Consider the following 27,336-nt stretch of genomic DNA (forward strand, 5'->3'; position numbering starts at 1 on the left):
CACCAGTGAGTAAGCTTCTCCCCCACTGCACCAGTCTGCACTGGAACTACAGAGTGGAATTTCTGAACTGATTGACAATTAAGGAACCTCAGGGTAAGACACTTGCACAGAGCTCCACAAAACTACACAAAACACTCAACCACTATCTTTAAGACTTAGTTCTCTTTGCCTGGTTTGTCTCAATTTTTCCCTTTGTAACACAGATGCTCAGAACAACCTGCATTAGTCTACTGCAGCAGCAATGTTGTGGATTAGCAAGTTAACAAAAGACAAAAACACTGGCCACACGTATCTTGAAATATTTTTATTTAACAAAAATAGCTATTCAATTGAAACAAGCTGAAGGGGTCCCACCAACAACATCAATATGCTTACAGAATTTCATAGGCATCAATAATTCCACGTACAGTCAGGCTCTACTGACACCTCATCACCACAGCAACAGCATAACATAAGAACAACATCTAGGTGTAGTTTCCATACATTAATAGGCCTGAAAATGTACACAGTGTAGCACGTCACTATTAGAGCTGTCACAATTTCATGACTTTGGTAGAAAAATTGTTATTGCTGTAATTCATTAGTTATTTAAATAGAAGTTGAGAATTAACTGGGTTGTTCCCCTTCAAATATTTATTCTCTGTATGAAAAGTGCAATTAAAATTGAGTTGCTTCTTTCTGTCACTTGATACAAGTGCCATGCATCCATGCCTCATCTCACATCACAGCTGCCATCAAGCCAAGGAACCCAAAGGACAAGGTATGCCCTTACTACCCTTTCTCAGGACAGCTCGTCAGCTAGCATTTCACAGCTTCAGATTATTTTTATACAGTAAAGAACAGAATAGAATATATATGTGGTTGGCTTCAAGTTTCCATTTCAGGATAAGGCAGTTAAGTTTACACATGTAAGTATAAATAAAGCCGAGCCCCTAAGACACTTCAGAAGGCAGCCTGCTGACACGGTGAAGCTTTGGGGAGCACACTTCCCTGAGCAGCCAGCCTTAAAGAGCTCCACAGACCCCAGAGAGCACATCCCAAACACGTTAGTCATTCACCTTGTGTCATAAAGGCTGAGGCGCTCAGAATTTATGAGGAAGATCGTATCTGTCCCAGCCAGGAGAGAAAAGCTGTGACGTCTCCATGGCATTAAACAAACCAAGTAATGAAATGAAGCTGCTTCTTCAGGCTGACTGGAATAAGCTCCAACCACCACAGAAAGAGAAGGCATGGAAAGGAAGCACACTGCACAGCACGTTCTCCCTTCCAGTTCTCCCATACTCTTAAAACTACAACCTGCACAGCAACTGGGACAGCTTATAGGCCATGACCACAGTGTACTACAGATATCTGTTGCTGTGCTGGTTTTGATGCCTGAGTACCCAGGTGCCCAAGCCTAGGACAGCTCTGTGCAACTCCTTCCCAGTGCTGATGTAATTTGGAAAAAAAAAAATCATTTTAAAAAACAGATATGAGGCAAGTCCCAAACTGCTCAGACTGGACAAAAGAAAATAAAAAAAACTCTTCTCTCCGTAAACACTTTTTTTTTTTTTTTTTAAGTGGAAAGAAGAGGTAGAACTAGTGGATAGAGACCCACCAGAAATAAAGGCATTTTAAAAAGGGAAGAAGCAACAGATCAGCAGTCAGCATTTTTCAAGGCCTCAGGTGTTCATTTTGGTAAATACAGTAACTGAAGATGTCTAGTCACTGCAGTTATGATTCTGAGGTTACAAAGAATAGCTTAAAATCCTGCAAGTCACCTTCCTTCTTGGTGCTACACTCAAATCCACCATCCCACTGAGATAGCCCAGGCTCCTGGGATACGAGTCAGTGACTCTTACAACTGCAGGAATCTGCAGACCTAGAGGACAAAGGCAAAGATGCCCAACGGTTCTGCAGATCAATATCCTGCCTACTTGAACTCCCTCTAGGCTTTCCCTAGAGCTTTACAGTCCCTTGGGTGCAGACCTTCACAGCACAAGTAGCACCGCTGGCAGCGAAGTCAGCGCTGTCACAAGTTGCCCCAGGACAGTTAGATTTTTGTGGAGGTAGCATGATCAGCTATGGTGAAACTCTGACAGCAGGGATAGCAGATAAACTGCAGAAATAATACTAAACTAAAAGAAGCACGTGTATATGCAGAAACATAAGCGTATGAGTCCTCAGAACACAGTATCCAGCAAGAGCCATGCTGCAGAGCACTGGCCTAAGGCCACCTCCTCTCCCAGGCCCAGGTCTCTCCACAGAGAGGTCTGTGAGAATGCCCTCACTACAGCAGCATTTTAATGACAAAGAGAGTAGCTGTTTACCATGCAATCAAAGCTGCCTTTTCAAGGACAGTCTCCAGATGCACGGCTTCAGACTAAAGCCTCTCAAGGCTTTCATTTTTTGAGAAAACTTACTGTTCTTCGCTGCACATCCCATATATGCAACAGAAGAACAAAAGGCATTTTAGAAAGAAGATATTTGTTCTTACTTACGTAAGACTTAATACATTTACTTTCTAAAATGTGCTACTAATATAGTATAAATATGGATCAAGTGCCATTAAGGTGACTGCCTTGGGAAGAAAAGGCAGAGATTAAAAACCAGACCTCTATCTTCATATGTAGCCACTGAAGGTCTTCACTTGGTGCACTAATGGCTTTCAGGAGATCTGCTTTGCATCTGCTCTTGTCTTCTGTAAGCTCTAATAATACTGTATATGCCGCTGCCCAAGAACACCAGGGAGATAGCCGCAAAATAAGATGCGTAAATCATGAACTGCAGAGAAGGTGAGAAAGAAGAAGTGGTTAAACAAAACAGTTATCAAATACATAAGAAAGTTAATTCATGAGCTTCCTTCCTCTTCTAATGTGTCAGGAATTAGTGAACATTAGTTGGCAATGCCTTAACCCAGAAACTGGTGGCTGAGAGGCTTTACAGCCTGTTTCACCTTCCTCTCTCCCATCTGTAAAGCTAAAGGGGGCTATCATACCTGGGTGAAGATGTCCAGCCCAAGCCCACTGGCATCCACAACAATCAATGTGAGTAGAGTCTGAAGTGCTAAGGCAATGAAAGTATTGACCCCAAACACCAGGGCGTACCGTTCCACGCTGAGATTTGTAGCGATCTGGAACCTGGAAAGAAATGGATGACCAAAAATGTAAGGATGGGGAAGAAGAAGGGAACAAGAATATGAGGAACATCTCTGTAAAAGACAAATATGCAACCTAAGGAGTTACATAGGTTGGTCCAGTATTTTCCACAACTAAGTTAGCTTGCACTGACAGTGTGTTTTGAGAAATAAGCTCATGACAGACTAGCAGAAGATCTGCAGAGACATCTGAAAGGCTGCAAAAACTTGGGAAGGTCTGTGGGTTTCAGTAAGACTGAAACATCCCTGCCTGACGCAGCTACAAATGGCCTTGCCACCCAGAGAAGGCGCAACACCCTATAGTCTCAGAAAGCTGTTGGCAGTCCCTAAGCATCAGCCTACGGCAGTGTGGTCCATAACCTCCTGCATCCTTCTGATCACAACTCCCTTTGCAGTTACCAGCTTCAACATCTCCCCTCAGACTGTGCCTGGGCTGTCATGTAGCACTGAGTATGTGTGGTTGAAAAACAGCTGTGTTTTCCTTCTCAAAGACAGGAGTTACATTGACATTTTCCTCCATGCAAGTTAGCAAAAATTGACCCCACAATGTAGATAAAGCATTGTCCTCTCCTTATCTGCTAACACTTCAATCCAGCCACGTTTACAAAAAAAGCAGCGCTATCTAATATTTAGAAATAGTCACATTAGTGTCATACGACTTCTGAGCCTGGGTGGGCTGCCAGCCAAATACACATCTCCGTGCCTCTGTTTCCAACCTGAGTCAGAACACAAACCCTTGTAAACAGACTTCCAGACTCCTGGCGGGTGAGACCCTGCTTACGTGGACAACAGGCCAGCTTTCCAAACAGCTGTAATCTCAAGAGCAATTTACAGTAAAAAATACTCACGTTGCTATTGTGATTAGCAGCATGTAGATAATTCTGAAGACAACATACGATGCATAGCACACCCAGATGTTGCGAACAGTGTCCATGATGTATACAGCAGCAGCAATAAGAAAGGAGAAGAGGGCAAGTGCCACTTCACCCCACATTGCCCAGGATGTTTTTATATGGCCCACAACAAACACTGCAACAGCTCCTGTGAGGGGGAAAACAAGCATAACTGTCAGTTATTGCAATTCAAGTAATTTGGACACTACAGATTAGGAGCTGTATGGCCTCTGTTAGAGAATCATTAACGACGTGAATGCTATTAATGTGCACACCTTAGGAGCTCTCCTTCCTAACCTCCCCCTTACCTGGAACTGTGCTGTAAGTTCCCATTCATATTTCTGGGAACAACAGCAACAAAAACAGGTCAGTGGCGACCCCTCCTGAAATCTTCTCCCCAGCTTCGTAAGTACAATAGCCCCATGACTCATACCACTGCTGCTGACTATAGAGGTGTTGTCAGCTGGGCAGAGAAATGCAAACCCTGCTTCACAAAAGCACCCAGTTAATGATTTCGTGGTGCCTTAGGGTCTACATTCACTGCAGGTGGGGACACAAAGACACTATCCACTTTAATACACAGCTGTTACAGCTCTCACTCAGGAAGCAGGAAAACCTGTGTTTACTGTCATCTTCACACTGGGCTGTAACAGTAAGAGCATGAGTTCAAAACCCCATCTACCAGAATGAAGCTTCATTGAAAGCTACTGGGGCTTTAAATAAAAAAAAAAGTCTTTCACCACTAACTGTGCATGAACAACCCTTCACAATCAGAACAGGTTGGTAGCTCCTGCTGGATTTTAGAAAGGTGGGGTTGGAAGGAGAAGACAGATCACACGGTGAGTGGCATGAATTGTGATGCACGTTTCAAGCAGAAGACAAGGTCCATTTCATGCACTATTGCAGCTCTAACTTCTGAGAAACCAAAATACATATTACAAGTAAATTCCTGTGCGAAGTAGGCTTTGTTTTGCAATCAAGCCACAGAGCAACCGATAGCATAAGGATGCTGCCGCATACAGCGAACAGCATGCTGACAAAGGGAGGTTCACTGGAGATCTCTGAAAAACAGGATTGTATTCAGCATTTGACCACTGTACAGAAGTGCCACCCGGCAGCATTTATGCTTTGTAGCCCTTGGCTGGCCTGCTTTCTTAGAAACCCTTCAAGCACACGAAGGTTTTTTGTGTACCATCAGTGTACCAGCCTGCAATCCTGTCAGATCTCACAACAACCTTGCAGACTAGTGCAGGTAGCTCTGCCAAGGACGAAAAAAATTTATTCCCTCCCCCTCAACTCCTCTTCCCAGTGCCTGCCGTGACATTACCAGACTGACATTTTGTGGTCTTTGGAAGCCTGGATCCCCTAGCAGCAAAACCCTGAGATGCAAAAAGAAGCTAGGTCCTAGAGCCTTCTTTCTACTGTCTCAGACATTCTGAAACCTGGGGAGAGAGATTCTACATCTCACTCTGGGGATTTAGTGGCAACTCCAAGTCATACTCCCCATATGGCTCAACGTTACACCAGCCCGACACCTAATTATGAAAACATATAATCCGTGTGCTGCAATTAGATACCTACAGCTGATTCAGTGGTTCCCATCCCAGTCTGATGAAGGAATGCCACAGTCCCAAGAAGCTGCAGAGATACAGCTACACAGTCAGTTGACCTCACTACGGAGCATAATATTTATCTTGCCCAGGACAGGAAGCTGACAGCCACGTGAGTCACCATGCTCTACTCAAACCCTTCTAGCAGACACCACAGCTACAGGCAGGGATGGCAACAGCATCTTTTATGAAGGTTACCAGACATTGCTCATAACAGATCACAGAATGACCAAGAGCAAGGACAATGGCAGATGGGATCTGGGATACACCAGGAAAGGGACTTCCAAAACAGTAAGAAAAGTAAGGAGCATTCATGTTCTTCTACAGATCTGAGGACTACAGCTGCACTCAGATTTATTCAAGGAGTCATCCATCTTCAAAAAGAATGCAACTCAAACCAGATTTGGTGCAAAGAGGGGCCTGTAAGATGACAGTAAATGAAGAATGTAAATTTACTTAAGAATGGGTAGAAAAGGTTGGTTTCACTGGGTGCTCTTTCTCAACAGATCACTTCTAGTCCTGTTATATTTTTAAGGCTTTTTGTTGAGATTACTTCACTAAACTTCATTTGTTCCAAGTAATGAATCTGTCAAGCAGAAGGATTTTTCGGTTTTCTTTTGAGCAGTTCAGGGACAGAAGCTAATTCACTTTCAGAAGACTTCACCCAATATAATTCAACCATTTACAGAAAAGACAATAGAGGAAAAATCAAAGTTTGTTTTGTGGGAAAACAAAAGTTTCAGTTTTGCTGGAGTTAAGTGCCAACAACCTTTCCTTCCAATAGGACCACTGTTCACAGGATTTGAAAAGGACCTTGATATCACAGATGCTCATAACAAGCTTTGAAGAATATTTCCTCACTTTTTTTCCCCAATCTGTCCACGTCTGGCCATGCTATGATCCCTTAACATAATAAATTCACATGCTTGGTAAAGACTTCTCAGAACCTAACAACTGCTCTCTGAAGAGTCCCTGCTTTACAGAGCATGCTCCAGTTGAAGTAAGAGCATCTTCTGTGTAGCGGTGACCTGTGATTTCTGCACCCACAAACTGACTGGTGTCTTCTTTTGCTTGATACAAATTCTTCTGCTTCCTGGGGCCAAGGCAGGATGGTAGAGGAAGCTGAATCAAACAAGAATTAAAAGAGCCACAACATCATGCTGTGATAGCATATGACCACATGCTATTTAAGTGCACTCCAAAGATGACGATTCTTAAGGATCTGACCATTAAATAAAGGTGGTGACAGGTTCAAACCCAGTTAACAATGGGTGCTAGTCCAGCTACTAGAGCTATAAATGAGTCTCAACTTCCCGCTGAACTCCAAGAGGGGTCTGAGCATGCCAAAGACGAGCTCCAGGCCTTGCTTGTTTGGATACCTTGGTTTCTTCTGCCCCACGAAGGTGAAGTTCACAGCACATGGAGGAACAATGACTCCATCAAAGAAAAGGAACATAGTAGAGCAACACCTAGAGAGCCTCTGCAAGGATACGTTAGCGATATTAAAAGAAGTATTGTCCTAGTTCTGGTAATGAAACAGCATTAATAACTTGTTAAACAATTTCTTTTTGTTGACAGACCCACCTGGCCCTTTCAAATCAAGTGACTTCTTTCATCTTAATAGCCTTTCTGCTTAATGCTGCTGAAATGACTACACAGTGGCTCACACATGCTCGCGCGTGTACAGGAAACTTTCATGTGCTCCCTATGCTGCCAGAGAAAAAGCAATGAATGCACAGGACCCTTAGCTGGGCTTTGAGTGGTTAAAACAAGCAAAACCCCAACTGTTTCAGGGCTGCAGCTACAGTGACAGCCAGGAAGAGTCGATCACACACCTGGAGCCTTTTTGACAAATCATTCAGGACAACTGACTTGGGAGGTTCCTTTAAACACCTACGCACTGGATTACAAGAACCAGGGCTGCATGCAACAGCAAACTCTACACTGAGTGTGACACCACGCGTGTCATGGAAGACTCATCCCAAGTGCAGAGATTCCCTTGCCTGCATGTGTGGGGAAACCTAAGACACTTCCAAATCACGCTCTGGTGACCCTGAGGGACATAGGGCATTTCTCCCAGCAGAGCAGGAGCTACATCAGCAGTTTACCTAGCAGCGTTGAGGCCGCCTCCACGCCACCGTTGTAGATTTCTGTGCTGTGAGAAGGCAGCACCATCTCCCACAGGCCCTGAACGTAGTTGATGACCTGGAAGTAGCCACAAGTGGACAGTGCCCACCACACTGACCAGCACAGCATGGTCCAAGAGGAATAGCACTGCAGGAGGTCCCGCCAGAGATCCTTGAGCACCTTCACGATGTCTACTTTCTGCTCCTGCATAAAGTGGAGGGAGGGGGAGAGAAATGTTAGTCTCCGTTTACGAATACTGCACACCATTCTACAATACGGAAAGGAAGGGGTCGGTCTCAAGCATCCTCTCCACCTCCAACTCTCTCACACAGAGCAGTAGCTGCTGGTTGTTAGAAGGGCCATGAGAGGTACCAGAGAGAAGAGGCATAGGCCCATATTTATTTTGGACAAACGGGTTTGGAAGCCAGTCACTCGAATCACAGGAAGAAGCATCACTGACATTTGTTAAGCCCTGATCCAAATTCAGTCAAACCAGTTAGCATGGAGAGCATGCAAGTGACCAGATGAGGGTACTTCTCCCTCATAATAAGTCAATTTTCCCTAGCACTAGCATTCAGGAATGAATTATTCAAAGGAGCAATATCATTCCACTACTCTACCCGTTAATGTTCACCAAGTCTCTTAGAGAGGTATTGCCTGGGGATCTGCAGAGAAATGAAAGCTCCTTCCATCAGACCCTGTCACAAACGGCAGCTCTCGTTTATACAAGTGCTTTGACGATTCAGTGAGACAGAAATGAACCTCTCTTCCACATCTTTCTAGAAAGAGCACAAAAAAGGGGGGCATACCCACAAAATGGTTTGAAAAATTTTTAAAGTAGGTCAGTCTTAGCAAGAAGGGATGGTGACAAATGAAAATTGCCTTTTACATACAGGCTATTAGACTGATGTTCCTAACCACTTTACACCAGATCACAGCAGAGGAAACGAAGAGGTCTTCACTTTGTAGACAGAGCTGCTAATTATGTTTGTTGTGTGCACATGCTCTTTGTAGACAAGCAAGACCCTTCTCACATGAGCCCAAACAGCAGTTACTTCATGTGGGTCTTGACAGAGCTCCTGAGCCCATCCAGCTTCTATAGCTTAAAATCCCTGCGGGATAACATAGAGCTGTCACAGGACTGAGCTACTGCACACTGAGCCACTACACAGCCAGTTTTGGAGCAGCTTCCCCATCAGCAGCAGCTTCGTGCTCTTGGCAGCATGACCTTGACCCAGGGGAATCACTCACCCTGTGCCCTGGAAAGAATATTCTCCTCAAGCAATAAAACTTGTTTTAAGGCATCGCTGCTCAAACTCCTAACAAAGACCGCAGCCTCACTCCATCCTTAACTCCCTTTCTCCACCCCTCAAAGTGTCACCGGTTTCTGAGTATCTTTATTAAATACCACACGGCCCCTTTGGTGCTTTGCCAGAGGCAAAATGCTTGCTCTGCGTGCAGATACTACTTCTGCAAAGCCCAACAGAATGACTTGGAAGGAGGTCAGCTCACAGCAAGCCAGCGTTAGCCAGACATCTCCCACACAGAAGGCTTCGCATGAAGCACGAGTTCAGGTGCAGAAAAACAGGGAAGGTAACTGCCACACATGCTGCAAGCACTGATTCAGCAAGCTCGGTGCAAGCAGGTGCCTGGTAAGCCAGAAGGGCCCATCAGCCCTCCTATCGCTTGGCAAGGGTTCAGTTCAATTATTTGTACAGCCTCTAATGCACGTTCGTGAAACGCAGTTGCCATTACCTTCGTTAAGGCTACAGACACCAGTGCTTCTCAGCTTTCAGCACCTGGTGTGACCACCACCAGGTAGTTACACTAAAGCACACGTACCTCCCTCCCCCTGCATCCCCCTCTTTCAGCATTAATTTTGAAGCAGCTTTGCCCCTTGCTCTGGGAGAAAGATAAACAGAAGGGGAAGATAAGCAATATGCATCCCTTCACCGTTACTGGCACGGTGGCGGGGGGTTGGAACTAGAGGATCTTTAAGGTCCCTCCCAATCTGAGCCACTCTGTGATTAACAAATACCGTTCAGCATACAAGTTTGCACGGTTAAAGACTTTTTTTTTTTTTTTTTTGCTTTTAATCACCTCAGCAAAGCCACTCCTGCCCTAAAACCAGAAAATCTGCAGAAGCACATACACACTAGCTCTCAGGTGGCCACACTGCTCCCTCCCTGGTGCCAGCACCAGGAGGACAAGGCAGGAAAGCACCCTTCAGGTGCTGGTACCTGGGGACAGCATGGAGCAAGAGACCAGAGGGAAAGGCCCTCAGGACCAGCCTCGTGTGTTCAGGCAGCCCCCCGCTGCTATGCCACTTTGTCCTGGCACATTCTCCTTGCTTCCCACCGGATGACAAAGCAAAATAAAGACCGGCCCCCTTTAAAAATATATATACTTTTTTTTTTTTAAAACACCTTGCCATCTCAGCAATTGGGTCTCGGCAGACTGTGCTGGATGGGGCAGGATCAGGTCCCTGGAATGTTAATGCCTTTAATTCCCAGCGGCAGCTGAAGGAAGCTGAAAGCAGCCTGGGACACTACCCCCTCGACCCAGCCAAAGCACAGAGCCCTCCTCTGCTCCCCCCGTGTCAGTGAGCAAACCCTGGCTCTGACACATGCAGCAGCAGCACAGATGCTCTCTTCACACACCTTAAGAAAAAAATTACCCCAGCTCCTCATTCCTTTCAATCCAGGGACAGTGCACCTGGCCCCACACAAAGTGCCGGCACCTGCAGCAGGCTGCTCTCTGTGCAATTGGTCGTCTGTAATGAATGGCCCCAGGACAGCTAGCAGCCCTCTGGGGACTTTTGCTAGAGGTTACGTAGCCCAGAGTGCTTGGCATAACCTGTGGTGTGCTCATGGGATGCTCTGAAGTTTTACCAAAAGTATCTCCTGCAATTTACCCATACCCTGTGCCCCTGTAGGTAACCAACGCCAGTTGTTAGCGCTCTCCAGAACTGCTGCTGTTTCCTCCCCAGACTAGTGTCCTTCCAGCACTGTAAGTAAAAATCCAATTGCTACACATCTTCTTACTACACAGCTTACACAACATCTGAAGGAACGAACGTTTTCAAGATGTGGATGTTGGAAGAATGGCTTTTTTCCCTGCAAGTCACAGACACACCCAGAATTTGGACAAGCACAGAATTTTTAGTGCCCTGAGATTCTTCTGGCATTGTACAGTTGAGCAGCAATTTGATACCCAGAGAGTTTTAACCAAAGCCTTGTGAGGCACGCAGAACGACTTCAGCAAAACCAAGGAGCAGCCTACCATGCTCTATCGAAGAAAGGAAATCACAAGGAGATTTTCCTGTATAATAAATAAGGAAGTTGGATAAGTAAAGGGATGCTTTTTGCTATTGGATATTGCATCTCTACTGCTGTGTGCACGCACGTACACATACACCTATGCATGCATGACAACCACAAGTGTTGCATCCTCTTCTGAAGTACACCCAGGGCACAACTCACCTGTTTCTCTGCTGCACTCCCCTCCACGTTTAAGGGAACTTTAGTCTCATCCTCCCAGCCAGGCGTCCTCTGCACACTGGGCTGATCTTGGACAGCTGATCCGTTTTTACAGTCCATGACCTTCATCTCCAAGCTGAACGGCTGACTGGAGACATGGTGAAAAAAAAGGCTTTTCTGTGGCATCGGCAGGAACCAGGCTGTGCCGAAGGCAATGGATATGGAGGTTAAGGAGATGACGTTCAGGCTGAAGAGGGACCACCCCGCCACAGACACGAGGACCTGCCCGGACACCGAGCCTACCGTGTAGCCCACCAGGGTGGCGCTGCGGCAGTAGCTGGTGACCTTCTGGTACAGGTCAACGTCGACAATGCTGTAGATATAGGAGTAGTAGGCAACATCGGTGGCGGTCCCCATCCCGTAGAAGAACTCGAGGAACTGGATGGCCCGCAGCCCCTGGGCGTAGAGCAGCATGAACCAGGTGATGATGAGGCTCAGGCCCTGCAGCAGCACCACGGGCTTGTAGCGGAGGTAGTCGGTGGCCAGGAACACGGGGAAGAGCAGCGCCAGGTAGGAGTACGTCCACACCGGGTAGACCTCGTTGAACACCTGCCGGGGGAAAGAAGAGGCGGCGGTAAGACGCATCGCCACCGCGCCGCGAGGAAACCCGAGCCGCGGCCACGCAGTACCTGGGTCTTGGAGAGGTTTTTGTGCTGCCCCAGCAGGTACCGGGTGAGGAAGGGCTCGGAGGGCCGCACGCTGCAGAAGAAGCCGTAGGCGCACAGCAGCGCCGTGGGCAGCGCCCAGCAGCAGCCGGGGCCACCAGGCCGGGCTCCCCGCGGCCCCGCCATGCCGGGCAGGGAGCGCCGTGCGGCCGCCCACTGTCCCCGCCGCCCCCGTCCGCGGTCACCTCCCGCCGCCGCCACCCCCTCAGGGCGCGCCTCCGCGCCGCCGCTCTTCAAGCCCATTCGCCGCCGGGAGGGGGGCGTGCCCGCGCGCCGGCTTCTGATTGGGCGCGGCCGCCTCCCCCCAGGAAAGCCGGCCAATGGGGAGAGGAGAGCGGGGCGGAGCCGTGGCGGGAGAAAAGCACGTGTGCGCCGGGCGGGGGCGGGGCTGCTCCGCTGGAGGGGGCGAGCGGGCGGGGGGAGCGCCCTGGCAAAGGGGCCGGGGGGGGGGGGGTTCCTCTGGCCTCTAAAGTTCCCCGTCTCGCCCTTCCGCCGAGGGTAGGCACGAGATTTTCCTAGAAAAGATCTCTGCGAAGAGCCTTTACCTGCTGTGCCGGTCCTTCCTTGCCTGGCCCAGGCTCCTTCAATTGCTGTGAGAGAGGGAGTTAAGGGAATCGTAGTAGACAGGGTGCTGACTAATGAATACCTAGATTATTGTATTAAAAATAGATGTTGCTTAATGTCTTTGCTTGCTACTGTGCAAATTAACCGAAACAAGAAGTCTCGGGGCCCCTCACAAAGGATGGTTCCTGACAAAAACGGGGAACCTGTCTCAAGAACCGTCTGAGACCGACCCTGTGGTTTGGACAAGAGCCATGGAGCAGCTGAGTCTGCACAAAGACAAGAGGTCAGCTAGCAGTGATGAAGAAGAGCTATCAGCCTTCATTCCCACAACCCCCGGTGACCACCACCAGGAGACACTGCGCAAGCGCAGACGGGAGGAGTTTATGGAAATGACTCCTTGGAACTAATTTTAACATGAAGCAGGGATACGTCATGCATATGTGTAGGCACATGGGGAAACTTCATGCACATGTAACTACTGCATATAACCAAGGCAAGTTGCCACGTTGGGGTGCGCACAACTTTGGTGGGACTACCCCCAGTACTGCCCAGCGCTGAATAAACATACCTTCTTTACAATCTTACTGATTGTGGAGTCCGTTTTCCGCATGTCACTAAAGCTTCATTCACCCAGGACTACAGTCCTCCTCCAATCTATTGGCTGTACTGCTATTCACTCTACCCCATGTTACCCCTTACTACCCCATACTAGCCAACTCCTTTACCTCTGTGCTGCCTCCCTTTGATCTCCACTATGATGCTACCACTGCTATGGCTTCCTACTCTGTACTGACAGTTTGTTCTCCAAACTGGTTGATGCTTTAGAAAGTTCATGTAAGGGGTCAGGCCTCCTACTTCTGCAATTGCATATCCAGCCTCCTAGCTGGGGACAGCGCGTGAGGATGCAAGATGAAAGCCCTTAGAAGGCATCTGACTATGCACAGGTGGGCAAGCAAGAACGGGTTCTTCTCAAACCCAGAGCAGATTCCGTTAATTGCAGGATTTTATTCCTATCTCCATCATTATAGCTGAACACATGTAGCTACAAAAGGTTCTAGGTTAATGAGATTACTCAGCCGTGTAAAACTCAGCTAACCATTTTAAACATTTTGGTCCTGTATCATCTGGCATCAGTGGCTTGTCTGGGTCCTGCAAAATTTCCTTTCATTTGCCCTCAGGCCATTTCCTCTCAGCAGTTTCATGCCTTCTTTTGTTTGCAGATTTGTTAGAAAGAAAAGGAAGAAAGAAAAGATGACAATTGCCACTTCACTGTACTTTAGCTTGAAGCAGAACTCTAAACAGAACAAATCAGGTCTTGCTAATACTGGTCTCCACCCCAGCCATTTGCAAGGAACTGCTGATCTCATAAAATAGCATGGTTAGGGTGAAATGAGACAAAATAATGACTGATAAACAAGTTGCTGTGGGAAAAAGAACAGAAATGTACGGTTCCCTCTCACTTATCTCCTAGCATCCCCTCTGTACTGCTGGCATGTGGCTGAGCAGCAGGTAAGTAAAGCCTGTAGCCTGCTAGAATGAGGTGCTGGGCACCCGCTTACTGACCTGGGTCATCGCTTGGTGCCAAGCAGGGGCAGGGGAAGGAGTGAAACCTCGGAGTTCCCATGGCACGTCCTGCCTAGGGGCAGCAGCTTCCAGGCTGCTCAGAGGATCTGATGGGTGGCCTCTGTCCTTTCCAAAATAGCAATCCCTAGAGTAGTTCCACTGCAGCTCGACATGTTTACTCGAAGCGATACAGACCGTAGTCAGGGAACCTAGATTTGTCCTCCAAAAGCTGCACAAGAAAAAAACCAGCAAAGTTCTGACTGAAGTACACTGGGTTTTCCCAGGGTTTCTTTTGTTCTCTGAAGCACACGCCTTATTTTGTTTTCACAGAACACTTTCATCCTTTGGAAACAAGCCAAAATTATATTCCCGGGATTTTTACTTCCTTCCTTCCCCAATCTTCCTCCCTATTTTCTCTTGCCATCCCCCCACTCTACTAGGAAAAGTAAAGTCAAAGGCATTTGGCTAGTAGACAAAAAAATTCAAAACCTTTTTTTTTTTTTTCCCAAGATGGAAAGCATTAGCTATGAAAAGTAGGATTTCTCACACTTTCTCCCCTTAATCTTGCCTGCTCCCCACCTCTCTCAACAAGCATACACCTTTTTCAGTAGAAAAAAGGAGTAATAGAAAGTTTAAAAATAAAGAAAAAAAGAATAGAGGGGAAACTCCTACCTTTTAACTTTTCTTTTTTTAATTCCAAACCCAAAATAACCTTATGTTAGTACTAGAAAATAATTTGGTTTGTTCCAAAGCTATGTGTTTTTTCATTTCTAGCTTCCTAATCAGATAATATGAAGAATGTTTTGAAAATGACTACCTTCCACAGAGGATGAAACCATTTTCCAGAGAAAAGCACCCTCTTATTGGAAAAATGTGACTGGTTTGAGCAATCACTCAAAATTTTAATAGAAAGCAAAGCCATAAGGTATCCATTTAAAACTTGTGTCTAATCTTGGATACATTAACGCAATTTGCATTAAAATGAATGCCAGTTGGGTAGCAGTAAGCAGGCCCTTATCTTCAGCTGGCCTACAAAGAAGCCCAAGCAAGCGTAATGGAGGAAATGTGAACTTCTGAGAATCCCACCGCAACCTGGTGGCTGCAGGCTTCAGGTCAGTGCCCACTGCCTCAGAGGGCCTTCTCTGCTGGATTCATCTGGATACAGATCTATTGTACCTCACCCGGTCACTCCTTTGGTGGTAACTTCTGTGTTGTGCTACCTCACCACCCAGAACGGCCTTCAGAGTGTAAGGGTTTCCTCAAACAACCTCTTTACGAGGAGCCTCACCTTCGTTTAACATAGGCAGTAGCATGCTAGAAGGCTCTCTGGCTGGCTAGGGGACCTGCCCGCTCTTCTTCCTGCTCCTCTGTTGCACAAGGGAAGCTTGAAATCCGTCTGTACTTGCCCCAAGAACTCTTCAGATTCTCAGACCAATCTCTGAAATTGCTGTTGGCACTTTGGAAGAAAAGAGTAACACCAAGCCCTTCAGCATGGCACTGTTGCTGCTTTCCTTATTGCTAAGGACTAAGAATTCTTTTTGTTTTAATCTAGGGTGGAATCACCCTTAGGGGATGCTTGATTAGGCACGAGATCCAAGCAACTCATCTAAATGCACAGTACAGTCTGAGACTCAAAAACGTTTTAAGGTCACATCTTACGTGCACCATAAACTCTGATTAAGTTTCACACAGAAATGCACCAGAGGGGAGCACTGTTAACCAGTTCTGGCCTGTATTTTATTATGGAGGATTTTATAAAATGTACGCACGAGAAAAGTTCTCTTAAATTCTTGCCAAGCTGTTTGGAGAAAAGCTTCTGTAAGTTAAAAACTTTACGCGCTCTTGTGAAGTCAGTAGGTGAAAGCACTAAGATGGTGCAAGTAACTTGGAAACTCACCAAAAGCAGGCAGTAAACCAGATTTTTTTCCATGCTGCGCATGGACGTAACTCTGAGAAAAGGCAGGAATTAATTTCTGTGCTTTTATAATTTTGTCTGATTAATTAATTTGAGGAATTAGACTTTATTAACTATCATGTATGATGGAATGCAACAGCAGTGTGAACAGAAAAAACAACAACAACAAAAATATTTCTGAAATGATTAGTTTACAACAAGGCCTATAGAGTGTAGCTACCTATAAGAACAGAAGATTGGTTGCAACTTTGAAGGCCCATCTCTTCTAGATCCCCCTGGCTGATCCTTTGATTTGGGGTCTCTCAACAGGAGACTTCCAGAAATTAAACAGTCATGAAGGGCTAATTTAAAAGCTTTGCCATTGATTACTTTACTCAGATGCCTTATTTCCTGTTTTTTCATAAGCTCCTAGGGTTTGTTAATTCCAGACATTTAAGATGTCACATTTTCAGTAAATATGCACCCCAATTCAAGAGAATAGGCCTGTCCTCCAAGCACAGGGCATGTGTTTCCCTGGGATCAAAAACAATGGAACAAAATAATTTAATTGGAGGGAAGAACATAGTGTTTTCCCATGTCAGGACCTCAAGCAGTAAATTCCTGTTGTTAAAAAAAAATTAAGAAAGACAACAAAATTGACTCATCTCCATGATCCCCTCCTCTTTTAGAATTCTTTCCCCTCTTTAAAAAATAAGGATGCACAAATTTTGCTTGGATATTCTTCCAATGCCACAGCCATTTTTGGAGCCATTCTGGCTTTTGAGAGCAGGAAATCTCTTGGGGGTACCTTGTAATTTTGTATTTTACAGAGGTAAAGTGAGCGTCAATAGTCGTCGTCATCACTGTATTGCTACCATCTGATCAATTGCTCTTGAACTGTAAGAAAAGGTCCCTCGCTAAAGGAATGCAACAGCTCTTCTCTGTAGCATGAACCAATGTCAAATATTTTCTGCTTCTACTTTACTACAACACAGTCTGGACGTCCAAGAGTCCAAGACATTTTAATACTCTAGTTCCATGCAAATTCATATTATTATTATTATTTTTACTATTATTGAAATGTCTCTGCTTTTTACCTGTAGTTCATGACTTATTGTCCACGTTGTTCCTCCATGTATCCCCTTCAGTGCTGTCTTCATCACCTCTAGTTTCACACTTGCTGGGTCTTTTGTTCAACAAGAGTGGTAAGCCAAGCATACCCTGAAAACTGTGCAAGGGGGAAGAAACAGCAGCACTGCAGTTTACTGGAACACAGCTGACAGAGAAGCCAGTACAAAATCCAAGCTGTGGAGACCTGCAGAAGCCTTAGGACACACAGCAGCCACCTCTGCAAAGTATAGGAGCTGTTAGGAGGCAGGTGGCTACCTAAAGCCTCTGGCAGAAGCTTTATCCGCTGGACACTATGGCACCCGGTGCATTTGACACAGTGCAGGCTGAAGCACATGGCCACTGGAAGTAAGACATTTATGGCTGAAGGACTTGTTTGTGGAATCACTTGCCACGGGTTATCAGATTAACCCTTAGTCTAAGATGGATCACGTTGTACAGCATTATGCATTTCCATTATGGGCAGAACATTTTTGAAATGTTTTTCGGTTGGCTACTGGGAAAAAAAACAACGGAAAAGTCACTTAAGTCTGCTACAGATGGGGTCACTGATGTACAAATTTTCCTGATAAGTGCCTAAAGAGGGCTGTTATAAAGAACAGCAAACAGTGGATCAAATAGAGTTAGAAGAAACAAACCCAGTACTTTTTGAAAATAAAAAAGCACAAGGATCAGACTGAATTAGCTTGTGCCTCTGGACATACCTAGTTGCCAGTGGGCTTAGCATAGCATTTGTCCCACTAGGAGAGGTGTTACAGATGTTCCCAGGAACACTGGGAACGATTCCGTGGCCCATTTTGGAGGGTGCTATACAAACTTCCAAGACAATGGAGTCTCTACCCAGAGGAGGTTATTGTAATTAAAGCATGATGCAAGTACTGGCTGTAACAAACAAGTGCAGAATAGGGCACAGTAATGATAGGAAAGTGTGGGTGGATGAACTGGGTGGATGCTATACAACTAACATGAATAAACATAACAAAGTAAAGGAGTGAGAGCAAGAAGAGGAACACTCAATGCTCGTTAAGTGGAACGACTGACTCACTAATACCAAGCAGCAATTGGTCACCCCAGGACACTGTTGCATATCATTTTTGTGGTACTATATAGTAACATGTAATAAACAGTCTTCCCTAGCACATCTGTGTGCATGGGCACAGCTTTTACCTTCCTCCTTCAGGTAAGTCTCCAAAAGGTCTTTGCCTGTCATAGAAGATACCACCTGTGCATCACTGCTTATGAAGTTGCAATCCCCCCTTTTTTTTTTTGTCCCTTAGCACAGTTCTAAAAACACCGGTGTTCATAGCCGTACCAGGGTGCACTGGAGGGTGCTCAAAAGGCTGGATGTTTCCCTGAAGTCCTAGCCAGATTCCTACTCGATGCTTTTTCTGGAGAGTTCTCCTGGCACTTCATATGGGCGTGCCTTACTTTTGCCACACATGCTCAGTGATGTCTAATATGTGAAGTACCCCGAAGCCCAGATTCACCTTTGCACATCTCAGGAGGTTTCTGGGTAGCTGAACACAGACACATGATCTGCATCGACTCGAATCCATGGGTAATGCGCAGCTTTGTATCTCCATGGTGCTTTGCTATGCCTTTACAGCTACACTTCACAGCGCAGCCTGTACAAACCTGTCTGAGTACTGGGCTCACGCGTCTGGGTCTGGAGAAAAAACTACTGCGGTGCTGCTGTCGGCAGCTACTTTAGAGCTGCTCAACTGTGGTTACGTGCACTTCCTCCTCACTTCCCACCGACATGCAGACACAACCAGTTTCACAGCTTCTGCCTGTAGTCCAGCCACCACCACCTCTGCAAAGCAAAAGGAAACGCTTAGTGGCACCTAGTGAGAAAAGTGTGGGGATTCATGTGCACCTATCCCTTACTATCATCTGGAGATGCTCTGCTTTGAACACCCTGTGTCCTCCTGGAAGCTGAGATTATAGAGCAGCAACTCCATTACTATACCATTTGAGGCTACAAACAGTTAACGCTGGGGCTTTGGATCAAAAGGCCAGCATAAAGGCACCCACCTAGACTCATGTGTGAAGAAATTATTGGCAAGATGTGAATACTCTGCATTCTGACACTACATTTCTCCCTTAGTCCAAAAGAGCTTGTGTTTGTTAATGTTTCATGCTGTGATACACATCTCTGTTTTTTAGTTTGAGAGAACTGCAGGAGTTTTTGCTCTCCTTATGTATTTTACAATTAATTTCAACATACACAAGATTTCATCCTGTGGTGTGTAAAAGGTGGTACAAACCTGATCATTTTTACTACATATTTCCAAAAGTCTTGGCAGATTCAATCTAAGCTGGCTGCCTCATAGACATGATAAAAATTCTTTGTTTTCCAGTCACCTAAGGGCTCATTGAACATAGCTTACCTTCAGTTTGGCAGATCCAGTACAAATATGTTTTCACATCTTGCTGTAAACTAGACCAAGAATTTGACCCCTCCACTTGCATATGGAAATACTTTGTGTACTTGGTCTTGCTGGGATGGAGTCAATTTTCTTCAGAGTAGCCCATGGGGTGCTGTGTTTTCAATTTGTGACTAGAACAGTATTGGCAAGGCACCAATGGTTTAGATATTGCTGAACAATGTTTGCACAGCGTCAAGGCCTTTCCTTTTTTCCACTTTGCCCCCGAAGCAAGTAGGTTGTGGAGTAAGAGGTGGGAGGTTGGGAGAGGACACGGCCATGACAGCTGATGCACACACTAAGCAAAGGGATATTCCGTGCTGTACGACATCGTGCTCAGCAATAAAAGCTGAGGGAAAGCAGGAGGAAGGGTGGCACATTTGCAGTCATGGCATTTGTCTGCCCAAGTAACTGCTATGCATGCTGAGACCCCAACTTCCAGGAAGTGGGTGGACATCTGCCTGCCAACGGGAAGTAGTCAATCAGTTCCTGACTTTACTTTGCTTGCCCGCACAGCGTTGCTTATTAAACTGTCTTGATCTCGACCCACAGCTTATTCTCATTTTTGCCCTTTCAGTTCTCTCCCTCATCCTGCCAGGGGCAGCGTGTGAGCGGCTGGGTGGGGGCTCTGCTGCTGGCTGGGGTCAAGCTGCCCATTGGTCCCTGCCCAAAGTGTGGCAAAAGGGGTTCAAGATAATGACAGACCTGATCAGTGTGCCAGATGGAATTGATAGCTGTTAGAGCTGTTTAGCTGTTAATTAGCAGGGTCCTGGGCCTTACTGCTTATTGGAGTCTAGTGCTTGTTAGTGACTAGTTTTGACTTTTGCTGTTTAAGCCCTTATCATCTCACTGCGCTGTGCCCAGGAATATTGTGATAACAGTGATGGCCACGTGCCTGGGCTGGCAGGTGGCCTGGGCAATGCTGCCACACTGGTCATACTGGAACTCCAGCAAGAACCGGAGTCAAAGGGACTGTGACCATTGAGTAAGTCCACACTGAAGCAGATACACACAGTCGGAACCCGTGACTTGAGTTGCATGTTATAGGAAGTACTGCAATGTGAACCACCTGAACCAACAGAGCATGAGCCTCACAAAAAGCCAGGCAAGCGCAGCAGTGACCTGACCTGAGCTGGGTTTGGTGTGCAGGAACTCAAGACAACGCACCACCTCTGCTGTCCTGAGCAACTACTTTAGCAGGTGGAACTTGTGTCATGGGCTATGAACTGAATGGACATTTTACAGGGACGGACCATAGGCTAAGGGAACAACATCTGTGTAGGTATCAGAGGATGAGAAGGGAGGGAGGAGTTAATGAGGATCTTGATATATTGTAGTGTAGTAGGACCTGAGCATGATCTAAATGTTATAGAGTAAGGAGTAGAGATTGTACTAGGCCTGGCAGGGATGGAGTTAATTTTCTTCAGAGCAGCCTATATGGTACTGTGTTTTGGATTTGTGACTAAAACAATGCTGACAACATGCCAATGGTTTAGCTGTTGCTGAACAGTGTTTGCACAGTGCCAAGGTCTTTTCTTTTTCCCCAGTCTGTCCCTGCACCAAATAGGCTGGGGGTGCACAAGAGGTGGAAAGGGGGCACAACCAGGACAGCTGACCCTAAACTGACCAACACCCCATCCCTTAGCAAGCAGAAGCAGAGCCTCCAACTTGGAACACTGATGCAAATATATTTACTCCTGCTCCTGCACTTGTCTAACTTTACATATATAATAAAGGTTATAAGCAAGTAATTAGTTTAAGAACATGGCCTTCTTAAATATAGATTTGTTTAGCACTCATCACACAAAATTCTAATTCTACCAAAGTTAGCTAGCATTCATTATTTGTATTCTCAGGTGAAACCTTTCTCCACAGGTTTAAATTACTTAAAAAAAAAAAAAAAAAGTGAAGGGGGCTTTTATTGCAGTTTCATCATTGTATCAAACAAAAATAAATTAAGCAACATTAAAAGATCAGTCTCTTAATATTTTCTAAGATAAAACAATTTTCCATACATTTTCACAATTTGAAGTTAGTTCTAATTAGCACTGAAATTCCCCACTGAGCAGAAAATTTTACTTTTGTGATGCAAATTTCCACTAATTATTGCCAAAGAGGTATGACTGTCAAGGCAAATATACAAATTAAAATGTTGATGGTTTTCATGCTGCAGTATTATCTTTATTTTCCAGTGAAAAATGATAAGTTTGTGACACAGTAAAAAAAAAAAAATATTTAGTTGTATACTTCTTTACACTCCTTTTCTATATCTTTATTTTGAATGGTCTATAAGATAGAAGATTTGAAAAACTACTGAAATAACTCAGATAATACCATATGAGGATCAAAGACAAACTACTTCAAAAATTCCACCCTTCTCAAGGAAACCATGTGATAAATGGGAGGTTTGCAGTTAATTTACAGGATAGAATCCAATGACACTAGTGAAAGCCTAGCTAAAACTGCTGGAATGAATTCATGGACTGCATTTGTATTTTCACTAAATGTAGTCACCCTGGGAAAAAGATGTGTACACTCTACACAAGAGTAGCTCCTCTAGTGAAAACACTGTCAGTGCTAAATAAGATGCAGGTGTTTATTATCCAGTTTCATCTGCTCCTCCTCTGCTACCACCAGGTTGTATTTTCAACAGCTAAAGTTCTCAATGCTACCTATTCAGGGAGCTCCTCATAGTCTAAAAGTTTGTATGAGGCTGAAAGTAAGGAGTTCTGGATTTTCCCTTTGGTTCTGCCATTGCTGTTCCATGACCTGGGGTAAATCACTTCCCTTCTCGCTTCTGGGAAAGAAAGATATGGCTGACTCTTCCTCCCCTTGCCAGGACACTTAAGTTAAACTATGTGAAATCCATAGCTTTTCCACTGTGCTTGGTATGTAAGAACCAAATCAATAATGTGAACCCACATTCTCAAAGAAGGGATACTGCATATGCCTCAATACTGGGATGCATTCTACCTTTGGCATACTGTAGATAAAAGACACATGGAGGTGAGATTACCCCTACTATCACTTCTTACCTAGGCATTGCTGGAATGCAGCATGACAGCTCCATATCTGCATTTGTTTTCCATCTCAAGCACTATGTACAGAGAACGTCCACCTGTAGCTGCCTATTCTTCCTCTACGCTGCAGAAGCATTACAAAATGGAGGCAATCAGTGCTCAGGATTAAGGCTCGAGTCTCTGTTCTCAGGGATTTAGAACTTAATTTTAAGTAGAAAGCAAGATTGTACTGCTTAGGATGAAGAAGAGATATATAAAACAGAAGAGACTGCTATTTCTTTACAGAGAAAAGAAGCTGTTTTTTGAAGTGTGTATTTATAGGAATGAACCATCTGCCAAAGAACTCCCTCAATTCTTGTTGGCAAAACATTAGGTCTTTTGATGAAGCACACATCCAAACTAATAAGTATGATTGCTTTAAGGATTAAAAAAAAAAAAAAGTTGCCCTGCTTGATAAATGCAGAAGGGTTAAGAGCTCCCAGATTTTTCAGTCCTTTTCACAGCCAGACCCCCATCAAAATCACACCCAAAGAGTTCTACCCGAAGAGCAATTCCATGATACCATGTCTTTGGAACAATGCGGATAAGCCTGGACAGGATGGGTGGGTTAAAGAAATGCTTGACATGTCCATCGCTGTTTTCATTACCTGAGAAAACCTGCAAATACAAAACACACAATTAGTAAAAATGCAGCACATTAAAAATAAGCTGCTTTTTCTTTTTAAATGGTTCCTAGCTGTTGCGTTAGCCGTCCAGGATAGGATGGACTGGCTAACTTCTGATTTTATTTAAGATCCAATCTGTTCCTAAAATGCTGGGTCAAAGTTATTTAAGTCACCAATATCAATATCTGAACAAATTAAACAGCCTCTGTTTCCATCCACATCTCAAAAGCTACCACTCTAATTGGGATGGATAACAAAAACAAAATTCTGTTATTTTACCTCCACTAACAGCCCTGGTGGGTCAGGTTGGTGTACAGTGATACAGGTAACAATATAAAATACTGTGCCTGCTCTGTGTGTATCTAGAGCCTTCCGGCTCTGTTACAATATAACAACTACAAAATAAAGGCAAAAACAAGAAAGTTGGAAAGAAGTCCTCAAAAATCCCTTGTTCATTCAAATTAAATGCCCTCATGCATTCAAATAGAATGCCCTCCTTTACTAATAGCATCAGTTCCTTTTATCACAATGTTTACTGCTTTCTCTATGGATTTGGTGTTCTTTCCTTTCATGACTGTAAATTACTTTGAAAAATCAGATGGCTATTATGAAGTTATCTGTAGTAACCCCAGCTCCCAAACAATTTAGTGTCCTGTGAGAATATCCTTTTGGCTGGCTATTCTGCTTTTGGGCCCTGACCGTGCTCAGAATCTAAAACCAAGCAATGACAGAACTGTTTGAGCAGAGCATGATACCTTTGCCACTGAGCTTGAACCATCCGTATAGGATTTCCACTCTGAGCCTTCGTTGCTGTAGAGAATAACATAGGTTTTCACAAAGTTTTCAGATGATATGGACTTGACCCCCTGGGTAGCAACAGCAGTTATCTTCTTAATTGAGAGTAGATCAATTTGCAGCCACTGTTGGTTGTTGTTCGACTACAATTGATAAAAAGGGTTATCTATTAGCAAACATGTCTATGTCTTTATTTGCTTAATTTAAAACTCCTGTTTAAAGATAGTTAAGACTATCTGAGGAAAAATAAGCATTTTTGGTGACCCATACAACTAACTTATTCACTGCAGATGGTGTATTTGGAGTCTTTTCACATTATTTTCTATGCATAATGAAAAATAACTGTATTAGGTTTATGTGGCAAGGTTTTGCTAGGGGGAAACTGCAGGGGTGGCTTCTCTGAGAAGAGACCAGGAGCTGCCCCATGTCAGATAGAGCCAGTTCCAGCTGGACCCACAGCTGAGCCAATGACCAATGCTGGTTATGCCTCTGTGATAACCAAAGGATAAAAACATACAGGAGCTGTCAGAGAGGACTACAAAAATGTGAGAGAAACAACCCTGCAGACACAAGGGGAGGAGGTACTCTAGGCACCAGAACTGATTCCCCTGCAGCCAATGGAGAAGACCATGGTGCAGCAGACTGTCTCTCTCCAGCATTAAAATGCAGTATATCACAAAAATACTGAATGTTTATACAAAAACAGTAGCTTCCAGCAAAATTCAAAGTGCCTTGTACATAATACTAATACCAAACACTTTAGAAAACAGTTGCTTCCAGCAAGTCTCCAGGTGCTTTGTAAAGAAATGCAGCTCCATTTTGCAGACACAGAAGCTCACATGCCTTGCTGAAAGTCATTCAGCAGAACAGTGGCAGAATGAACCACAGAATCTGCAGCCCCAGATCCATTATGCTGCTCTGCCTATCAACCAACCCAGGAAGGGTTTCTTTAACCGCTTGGAGCCAAATATTCAATCTGTATTCAACTCCTGAAATTAAAAGGGCTGTTTCTCTGCGGGGAAGTGCTGCAGGCTCTGGCCCAAAGGACACCACTGATCACTCCAAAATATGATTTCATTGCTGTTGCCAACAGCTTAACAAGTTCTCTAATGAAAGAGAGTTAAATGGGCTTCTCAAAAGATGGCTAAAGAGCTGTGAAGTAAGCTGTGAGTAAAAGCTGTGAAGTCCATTTGGCACTGGACATGGTGTGCAGGAATTCCACGAGCACACAGGCAGCACAAATTTATTAACAGTAGCTGTCTTGCCCTTGTCCCCCTTTTTCACTTGTTACCTTAGCTCGCCAGGCATTTATCTTTCCTTTCTGATTGAGACGAGCAAGGGAAGGCTCCCATGTGTTAAACCAGGATGTCTTAACAGATGAGGCTGTTATCTGGGTATTCTTGATCACTCCATTTTCCATTCCAAGTGGCAAAGAGCAACCTGTTAAGAGAAGTGCCTTGTAGTTCTGTTCATCCGAATAGCCATAGCTTAAGCAACAATGTTGGAATTGAGAACACCCGCAATTTTAGCTTAATTTAACATATTAGTTCAAAAATTAGCCAGAAAGGAAGCACCAGCACATGATCTGTTCTTACCATCTACTTCACAGCCAAGGAGCTCCATGCGAAGAGTAGGCCTGTTATAGGCCTGTGTTGGGTAGACTCTGATATACTTAGCAATAATAGGGGGATCGATGATGTTCTCTTTTATACCATAGGCATCAGAATTACCTTCAAAAATCTATTAAAAAAATCCGCATGTAGTTAATATAATGCAAACACAAACTGAAAGCCCACGCTGATATGAAAGTGGTCTTTTATGCCACTAGCACCTTCCACTGTGACAGAGCAACCTATGCTGCAGGGCGACTTGAAATATCTCATAGTTCCACCTTAGCACATGTAGAAGCACCTGTAGGCCTCAGTTCAAATAAACAACCCATTGCTATGTGCTATATAAAACTGTACAAAGACATTAGTAGAGGCAAAAGGAGAGGTAAGAGAATAGGTTATTGGTTTAGGAGTTCCACCACAGACACCTCAGAGTAAATGGAATGGAGCTGTATTTGGTAGGGTTAGGCATAAAATGAGCCTCTTGCAGGGTATGACCATTCTTATTACACGGGCCTCCTACAGGCGTTTCAGACAGTTTAAAATTCAATTGTTGTGACAGCTGGAAGGAAGAGAAAGAAAACAGGATCTGGTAGGCCTAATTTTTAGTTCATCTTCCTGCTTGCTTCAAAAAGCCAATGTGGGCTTCAGAAATAAAAACAGGGAGAGATGTTTGTGAGAAAGCCAGACTCTACAGTCAAGGTTACAGGGCCAATCTAAACTCCAGCCTCGGAGGTTCCTCAACTTGTAATTTGTCTTCTAGTCTGAATGTGATTATTCGATAATTTGATTCAAGCACTATATTATTAAAGTCTCTGAAGACCACCAAAATAAAGTTATCACCTCACTGCATCATCTAATGAGGTTACCTAGGTTGTGGCAACCCCCGTAGCATGTACAGACCTTTTGTGCTTGAAAGCTGTCTCCTTTGAAGGTGTTCCACTTCCGTTTGTCTTTGCTGTATGCAATAAAGAACTTCTGGACGTACAAGGACTTTAAAAATTGTTTGGCACCCTGTGTCTGTATCCCAGTTAACAGAACTTGTCTTTGAAAGTCCACCTAGGAAATTTGAATGTTTATAAAGTCAATACTGCACAGTGAAGTAAGTGTCATTCTTTGGCATCTACACAATTGCTTTGAGACCTGCATTTTGGTACCCACAATACTAATACTCTCAGGAGGAATACAAACAGATGGCAGAGTCCAAACAAATGCTTTCTCTAATATCATTTGTGAATTTCTGTGTGTATTTAGTTTCAGAGTCCATTTTAGTCCATTCAGTGTTCACCACAGCACTACAAAGACACCTCAGAATATCTGCATCTGTGCTAGGCAGAATTGCTATCTCCATTTTTACAGATAGACAGAAATAGTATAGAGAAAGTCAAGGCTCATATTTTCATAAGCCACCTCTAGTTTTGGATATTCAGGCTGAGGAATGGAATATGACATTCTGAAGTGCTAGATAGCCACCATCCCTTCTGACATCAGATTCAAGCGCTCAGCACGCAAGAAAAAATTAGCAAGATGTTCCTGTCAGCAGTGGAACTCATTCTCTGGCATATGCCATCCGCCCCACATCTCTGCATGCTTTCCTGCAATAACCTCAGCTTCTCACAACCACATCCCTTATCAAATTATTTCTCTTCCCAACATTCTTTACAGTTCCCCTACTTCACCTCCACTAACTTGATAGTATGT

The 27,336-nt window shown here is 44.6% G+C and overlaps 2 protein-coding genes across 3 annotated transcripts in view; both read right to left on the minus strand.

The window, feature by feature from the left end:
• Positions 1-289: 289 nt before the first annotated feature.
• On the minus strand, positions 290-12,228 carry SLC19A2 (solute carrier family 19 member 2). Its single transcript, XM_048058190.2, has 6 exons — positions 11,935-12,228; positions 11,249-11,854; positions 7,748-7,970; positions 3,985-4,177; positions 2,978-3,119; positions 290-2,763 (listed from the first exon to the last, which is right to left on the minus strand). Exons 1-6 carry the CDS (start codon positions 12,211-12,213, stop codon positions 2,638-2,640), a joined length of 1,569 nt encoding a protein of 522 aa, XP_047914147.2. The 5' UTR covers positions 12,214-12,228; the 3' UTR covers positions 290-2,637.
• Positions 12,229-21,446: 9,218 nt separating this feature from the next.
• F5 (coagulation factor V) overlaps positions 21,447-27,336 on the minus strand; it is a 39,593-nt gene continuing 33,703 nt past the window's right edge. For both annotated transcript variants that reach the window (XM_013184517.3, XM_066990383.1), the window contains exons 21-25: positions 26,539-26,694; positions 25,621-25,765; positions 25,317-25,465; positions 23,986-24,168; positions 21,447-23,222 (exon numbers count right to left, since the gene is read on the minus strand). In XM_013184517.3, coding sequence (XP_013039971.3) covers positions 23,034-23,222; positions 23,986-24,168; positions 25,317-25,465; positions 25,621-25,765; positions 26,539-26,694 — 822 coding nt within the window. In that variant the 3' untranslated portion in view covers positions 21,447-23,033. The remainder of the gene's footprint in view (positions 23,223-23,985; positions 24,169-25,316; positions 25,466-25,620; positions 25,766-26,538; positions 26,695-27,336) is intronic.

This window comes from Anser cygnoides, chromosome 1 (genome assembly GCF_040182565.1).
Source record: "Anser cygnoides isolate HZ-2024a breed goose chromosome 1, Taihu_goose_T2T_genome, whole genome shotgun sequence".
Taxonomy (NCBI): domain Eukaryota; kingdom Metazoa; phylum Chordata; class Aves; order Anseriformes; family Anatidae; genus Anser; species Anser cygnoides.

What these genes read in the sequence shown, in the direction of transcription:
- SLC19A2 (XM_048058190.2), bottom strand. Translation starts at nt 12,213, where the DNA reads ATGGGCTTGAAGAGCGGCGGCGCGGAGGCGCGCCCTGAGGGGGTGGCG. An exon ending in CTGCTAATCACAATAGCAAC is followed by an intron (nt 3,120 to 3,984) that starts GTGAGTATTTTT and finishes ATTTCTTTCCAG; the next exon opens with GTTCCAGATCGCTACAAATC. An exon ending in GGCTGGACATCTTCACCCAG is followed by an intron (nt 2,764 to 2,977) that starts GTATGATAGCCC and finishes CCTTCTCTGCAG; the next exon opens with TTCATGATTTACGCATCTTA.